The sequence below is a fragment of the Aegilops tauschii genome, chromosome 6 (genome assembly GCF_002575655.3).
Source record: "Aegilops tauschii subsp. strangulata cultivar AL8/78 chromosome 6, Aet v6.0, whole genome shotgun sequence".
Lineage (NCBI taxonomy): Eukaryota > Viridiplantae > Streptophyta > Magnoliopsida > Poales > Poaceae > Aegilops > Aegilops tauschii.
In genome coordinates, this window is record NC_053040.3 from 168,189,121 (window position 1) to 168,196,592 (window position 7,472).

General features: G+C 51.6%; 1 protein-coding gene across 1 annotated transcript; it reads right to left on the bottom strand.

Moving 5' to 3' along the window:
- Positions 1-4,714: 4,714 nt before the first annotated feature.
- LOC109761192 (premnaspirodiene oxygenase) lies at positions 4,715-6,643 on the bottom strand. Its single transcript, XM_020319997.4, has 2 exons — positions 5,527-6,643; positions 4,715-5,433 (listed from the first exon to the last, which is right to left on the bottom strand). Exons 1-2 carry the CDS (start codon positions 6,436-6,438, stop codon positions 4,810-4,812), a joined length of 1,536 nt encoding a protein of 511 aa, XP_020175586.1. The 5' UTR covers positions 6,439-6,643; the 3' UTR covers positions 4,715-4,809.
- Positions 6,644-7,472: the final 829 nt, after the last annotated feature.

Below are 7,472 nucleotides of genomic sequence, written 5' to 3' on the forward strand. Positions count from 1 at the left end.
CGGCCTGAAGAAACCCGGCGACCCGGCCGCCACCGTGCGCTCGGGCGAAGAAGAAGGGCCTGAAGAAGCCGCGGTGGGAGCTCACGCGGCTCGACCATGAATCGGCCAAGAGAAGGGCCCTGCGAGACGTCGCGACGGACAAGAAAGCCGCTGTCGACTTCGCCACCGAGGCCGCCGCGCTGCACAAGGCCATCGTCGAGGACAAGGAGGACATTGTCGCCAAGGCACACGCCCTACTCATGCTAGGGTTGTGCCGACCCTCGTCGGTCATTCTCTCGGTCGCTGCCATGGCCGCGGTTAGCACAGGCTCGTCGGCTATTCACACTCTTCAGTGCCCGTCGCCCAGCTTGAGAGTGTTGAAGCCCGTCCTGTGAGTGGCCTAGGCGTAGGCGACTTGGTATGACCTTGCTATTACATGTTTATGTTTGTGTTTGTTGTATCTTGTGTCCTTGCTATTGCATTTGTGGCCTTCTCTTTGATTGGGTAGGCGTTCCAATCTTTGGAAGCCTTAAAATGAAGAAGCTTGACATGGAGTAGGTCACCAAGAAGAGGAAGCTCGACATTGCGGAGGCCGCCCAAATGAAGAAGCTCGCGATCGAGGCCACCAATGCCGACACCAAAGCAAAAGAGGTGGCGCTAGCAATCATGAGCATGGATTTGACCAACATGTGCCCGAAGAGAAGAAGTTGGTTCGAGAGCCGGCAAAAGGAGATGTTTGACCGAGACGACATCAAATAGAGAGGGCTCGGTCGTGGACTATGGTCGTTCTTTTTGAAGGCTAGCAAGTGTGCCGGTCACTGGTTGTGTTGCCGGCGACAAAACATGGGGGTTCAATTTTAAAGGCTGGCAAGTGTGCCGGCCACTGGCTGTATTGCCGGCGACAAAACTTGGGGGCTCATTTTGAAGGCTGGCAAGGGTGCCGGCTGTTGGCTTTGTTGTCGGCGAGAGATTTGGGGGGTTGATCATTTTGTAGGTTGGCTTATGTATGCTGGGCGCTGGCTGTGTTGCCGGCGTGAACTACGGCCGCTAGCATGAACTACAGCCATGGTGCCAAAATTTCATTTGCAAACAATTATAGGCGGCCACACGAGATGCATCCGCGCGTTGGCGCATGGCCAACACATCCAGGAAAATGGCTGGAAAGTCCGTTTGGGGTTAACCCATTGCCCTACACCAAACAGAAAAAATAAGGACAAAATACGGACAAAACGGATGCCCGTTTGGGATCGTGCGTTGGAGTTGGCCTTAGGTACCCACTACTCTTTTATAGATCAGGGAATGTATTGTTGCTGTGGTGTTTACAGTGCCTTGAGGAGGAAGAAGGTGGGAAGGAAGAACAGATACACACGCTACGCTGCCGCCCTCATCTCATCCCAGCCACATTGCCGCTTACCTAATCCACACTGACATTTATACACATTTGCTGCACCATAGGCCCGAACATATATGATACCCCATGACGGCTCTATAAACTTGTGGTTATGCCTCCTTTCTCTCCTGGGCCAGTTGCTCTTCCTCTCTTGATCTTGGCGTGATGCATCTCCACTTGTCAAGTTGTTGATACTCCCTCTTTCTTCAGAACCGCATTGACCCTAAGGCGGAGCTTGTGGGAAACAACACTTGAGATCTTTGAGGTCTTCCCATGTTTCTTGCACCGCCGCTTCGTCTTGCCATCCTATGAGGCCTTGTTCACAAACCTTGTGAGCATCACAGCGCCAACAATGATCCAGGATCTCCACCGGAGTATTGGGCACACCCGAAACTGCAGGCAAATGAGATGAAGCATTCGTAACTGGGATCAAAGCGCAAGGGAGATGAGAAACGTGGAACATGGGAAAATTGAGGACCCGGCCGGTAACTGGAGTTCGTAAGTGACTGCATTGATGCGCCTGATCATCGGGAAAGCTCCAAAGAACTTGAAGATTAGCTCGACGAGCCACTGATGTTTGGATGTATGGTTGAAGCTTGAGAAAGGCTTGATCCCCCACTTGGAACTAGAGCCAAGAATGTTTCTGTTCAGCCTGACCTTTCATAATTTGCTTCATACGCGTCAAATGTTGTCGTAGCACATCCTGCATTTGTTGTCTCTCCTTCAGCCACGCGTCTAGTTCAGGTATTTGTGTCATCTGTTTTGCTGTGATGCCTAGCCGCCTCGGAAACTGTCCATAAACCACCAAGAATGGTGTTTTGCCCAGAGTTGAATGGAAAGTTGTGTTGTACCAGAATTCAGCTAGAGCCAACCAGTTGCTCCATTTTTTGGTGCACTCTGAACAAAACATCTCAAATACGTCTCCACGCACTGATTGGCCTGCTTCGTCTGCCCATCCATTTGAGGATGGTATGCTGAACTCATTTTCAGTTCTACTCCTTGCAAGGTGAAGATTGCTTGCCACACTTTGCTCTCAAATACGTCTCCACACACTGATTGGCCTGCTTCATCTGCCCATCCATTTGAGGATGGTATGCTGAACTCATTTTCAGTTCTACTCCTCGCAAGGTGAAGATTGCTTGCCACACTTTGCTCATAAATATTGCATACCTGTCAGAGACCAAGGCTTTTGACATGCCATAACTTGTATATGTTGTCAATCCGTTGAACTGTATACAGATGTGAGATAGGTAGAAAGTGGGCATACATGAAAAATGTGTCAACCACCACATTTGGTGACAGGCAGAGGATGAAGCAAACCTGGGTACGGTGATCGACCAGGTCTTGCCTGCTGACAAATTTGGCAAGTTTGCACATGTGCTTTGATATGAGTTTTCATCCCCATCCATGCGAACAACTGCTTCATCCTGCTATCTGTAGCCGGATACCCTGAGTGGCCGCCCATAGTGCTACCATGAAGGGCACACATGATTTGATTCTGTAACTTCAGATTGTTGCCTAACCACACTCGCCCCTGAAACCTAAGCACTCCTTGGTGGAAGGTGAACTTGTCATTGGCTACTGGCGCTAAAGCCAATTGAGTAATGAGCCGGTGCTTTTGGGTCTTATTTGTAACCTTGTGTGACCTCCAAGAGCCACGCTGGTTGACATACTGACACTGTGTTCAACTACTCTGTTGCTTGCAAAGGTCTTCGAGACAATGCTTCGGCAACACTGTTTTCAACACCCTTTTTATATGTATCTGAAACTGTAGTCCCAACAACTTCATGAAGGCCTTTTATTGCCATGGAGTGTGTAGCCGTTGCTCTTCCCGGTGAATTAGGCTTTTTTGTCTGTCTTAATGATGAATTCAAAAAACTGCAGGTATGTTCTCCATTGATCCATGGCTAGCACCATCGCTAGATACTCCTTTTCATATGTGGAAAGCCCTCTTGTTCTAGGACCTAAGGCCTTACTGAGATAGGCAATAGATATGTCCTTCTTGTAATAGAACTGCTCCTACACTGTAGTCACATGCGTGTGTCTCCACAATCAAGGGTTTTGTGAAGTCTGGCGATGCAAGAGTAGGAGTTGAGATCAGTGCAGCTTTCAAAGCTTCAAACGCCTCTTGAGCAACTGGGGTCCACTGAAATTACTGATTCTTGCGTAACAGTGTAGTCAATGGTAGACTATCTTGTGGAAGTGATGGTGGAAGATTGCGGTTTTAGACATATCCGTATGTTCTTATGGAGGCTTGCTAAACACTCCCTACCCACTAAAGATGTGAGAGCACACCAGAATATGACGACCACGAGCACGTGCGGGTTGTGGGGAGCTGAGGACTCTTGGAGGCACTCCTTGCTTGAATTATCGATGGTCGGATGCGTGTGGGCACTCGTTGATGGAGAACTTGTAGAGCATCTTTGCGGGACTACAGAACCAAGTGCCAAGCAATGGCCTTTTTTTCCATGGTTGAGACTTTATCACATAGGAATTTGTCTGGCTGGTAGTGACATTCTGGGTGTTCTGGTGGGCTAGGAGGATAGCGATCCATGAGGCAGTCTTCCAAAGCCCTTCGGATACTCATTAGTTTATCTGCAGGTCCATAGTAGAAGTTGATGTCACTCCAAAAAAATTTATACATGCCCATGTCACACCGAGGGCTGCTCATATGAGACCTAAAGCGTCTCCCCTAGGTTATGCTAAAATTCATGTTGATGCTGGGATTGCGAGATCCACGAGAGGAGGATCGATGTCTCCAGTTTCCCGGGATGAAAAAGGAAAATTCTTGGGAAGCTCTTCCCTGGTGGTTGATGGTGTTCTCGATGTGGCATGTTTGGAAGCTGTCGCATGCTGTGAGGCATTATCTCTCACGGAGGATCTTCAAGCTAAGGGTGAATGGCATCAACAGAGGCACTCATGAAAGGTATGACCCAATTACCAACGAGATCAAACTGAAGACGACATCGTTCTACTGCCAATTCACTTTCGAAGGACGAGTTCTCAAAAAAGGTATGACTCAATTACCAACGAGTTTAAGCTGAAGACGACATCGTTCTACTGCCAATTCATTTTCGAAGGACGAGTTGTCAATACAGATGCTGATAGGCCAGCCAAAATTCCTCATTCTCTTGATTAGAGGTGACACGTCTGGTTGGTCGAACCCATGATCTTTTTTTTTTATATCACTCTATGTGTATTTTGAGCAATAAAGTTTGGTTTTGCCTTAAAATAAACTAAAAATTAGCCCATAGCAAATGTAGTCGGGCACATCAATAGGATATGTCCAGCGGACGGCACGGCGGTAGCGGCATCAAGTCCAGCGGACCGGGGAATTCAAAGCACGGACGAGCACGATGGGCTAATCAACTCCCACAGGATCAACAAATATAGGATCACCTCAAAAAACAAATACAGGATGCACATCACCAAAAGTGCGTTTACTCCATGGCCACGGCGACACGAGGGACGCCAACCACGACTAGGTCAGACCGGAGCCGTGCCGTGACACCAAACTCCTCCGTCATGTCCAGATCCTCGGCCGCCACCCCGCCTGCCAGTTCCCAGTCGAAGTGGAACAGCAGCGCCGCGAGCGCGAGCTCCACGTGAGCCAGCCCGAACGCCATGCCGGGGCATATCCTCCTCCCGCCGCCGAACGGCACGAAGTCGAAGTCCGTCCCCTTGAAGTCCCTCCCGTTCTGCTCGAACCGCTCCGGCGCGAACTCCTCGGGCGCGTCCCAGTACGCCGGGTCCATGCCGATCGCCCACGCGTTCACGATCACCATGACCCCCTCCGGCACGTCCAGGCCCAGAACCTGACACGGGCTCCCGCACCTGCGCGGCAGCAGCAGTGGTGCCGGCGGGTGCATCCTCAGCGTCTCCTTGATGACAAACCCAAGGTATCGCAGATCTGTCAGGTCGGCCTCCCTCACCTTGCCGTGCCCGGCGAGTTGCTGCCGGACCTCGTCTTGCGCCTTCCGCATAACCCGCGGGTTCCGTATCAGCTCCGCCATCGCCCACTGCAGCGTCGTCGCCGACGTCTCGCTGCCGGCGCCAAACATGTCCTAACAACGAAATCAAGAAACAGAGGAGCTAATTAATCAAGGGATTTCCGGGAGGAATTTCTAGCACGGCTATTTCGCAAAAGCGGGGCTTACCAGCATGACGGTCTTGATGTTGTCAGTGGTGAGTGGATACTGCGAGTCCCCTTCCTTTTGGAGTCTCAGGAGCACGTCGAGCAAGTCTTCTTCTTTGTCGCCGTCGCAGTCGGGGCCGCTGTTCTCCTGGTGCTCTTGGATGATGGTGTCCATGAACAGCTTCATGCCTTGGCTATGGCGCTGCATCCTGCCGGGGACGCTGCTAAAGAGCCGCACGAGGCGCGAGGAGGGGAAAATGTCGGGAAGGGTCATCCCGGGTACGATTTTGAGTCCCTCCTGCAGCATCTTCAGGTACGTGTCCCTCTGCTTGAACCGGCCGCCGACGATGGCGCGCACCGTAGAATCCGCGACGTACGCCGATATGCGCTCGCTCAGGTTCACCGGCGAAGACGAGGCAGAAGCCGCCGCGACGGAGCGGAGGAGGCGACCGAGCTCCTCCTCGCGGGCGGGGCGGAAGGACTGGACGCGGCGGGAGCTGAGGATCTCGACGGTGCATATCTTGCGAAGCTGCCGCCACGCGTCGCCGTAGGGCGCGAAGATGAGGCCCTCGGCGTCGCCGTACGCCATCTGCTGCATGGAGGTCAGAGGCCTCGACGCGAAGGAGGCGTCGTGGGTCTTCATGATCTCGCGCGCGGCGTCAGGGGACGACGCGACCACGGCGTCGAGCTCGCCGAGGCGGAGCATCATGAGCGGGCCGTGGCGCCGCGCGAGGTCGCACAGAGCACGGTGCGGGAGGGCGCCGGCGAGGTGGTGCAGGTGGCCGATGACCGGCAGCGCCCACGGCCCTGGCGGGAGCCGGGCGGCCCTGCCGCCGGGGCCACGACGAGGCGCCGGGCGCCTGGACTTGAAGAGGATGAGTGGGATGGCGAGGAGAAGCACGAGAAGCAGGCAGATCGAGAGCACGGCAGCCATGGCAGCTTGGATCGATCTTGCTCGAATGGTTGGTAGGGGAATGCTTATGCTTATGCTTTGCCTTTTCTGAAATGATTTTCTTCGATGATTACTTGTATAAAGTCAATGGTCAAACTCATCTAGAATGGTTAGATAATAATCCAAATACATGCCCAAGTCTTCGTTTTTCAGCATCATCGAAATTGACTGTTTTCTCCGGAGCATTTGACCTGGTTTCCCATTGGTTGCTCCACATGACATCTACAAGTAGCGCCCGTCCCGCAAGACATCTCGATGGCGGTGTCTGACCACTTTTATCATTTCGTATGACGTTGAATACTTGATTACAGACCGAAAGCAAAGTTCATAGAGGCCTTTTTCCAAAATATTAACATATGGCTAAAGGGTGGAAACATTAGACCATACAAGCAGATCCTTCGACAAGACGTGGATTTTATTCGCTCAAATTAGAGCATCAAGAGGATACAAAACAATATGAGCACACAATATGCCTCTACATTGCATGAGGTCGGGTGGAGCGAGCCTGTGCGTGGGATGGCGATGCTGCAAGCTGCGGTGGTGCTCCCACATCAAATCCCGACAGCAGGGTCAAGGGCTGCGGCGGCACGGGCTGGGGGTGGTCCGGCTAGGTTGGGTTGGCCTTCAACATGGTGAGGCGCGACGACGACATGTGTGCTGGTGGCGGGGCGGAGTTGTAGGGGTTAGCTGGCTTCAAAGCCCTCATTTGTCTGTGCATGCAAACAAACCCTTCACGTTCTGCTCTATATCCGATAACATTCATCTGATTGATGGGATGAACACACAGAGAAAGAATAAACAGAGAGAGAGAGAGAGAGAGAGTGTGTGTGGTCTGGGATGGGCTAAATCCTACTTGTGAACCAGAGTTCGAAAATAGTTTAATTTAGGCAATTAAACTATAGGTAAAATTCTAGATAAAATAAATGAAACGGAAAACAAACAAAGAAAATAAATAACCTTGCAAATAGGCCCACTAGTTATGACGAAAATAGTTTGTCAAAATCCTTTGAGAAAAA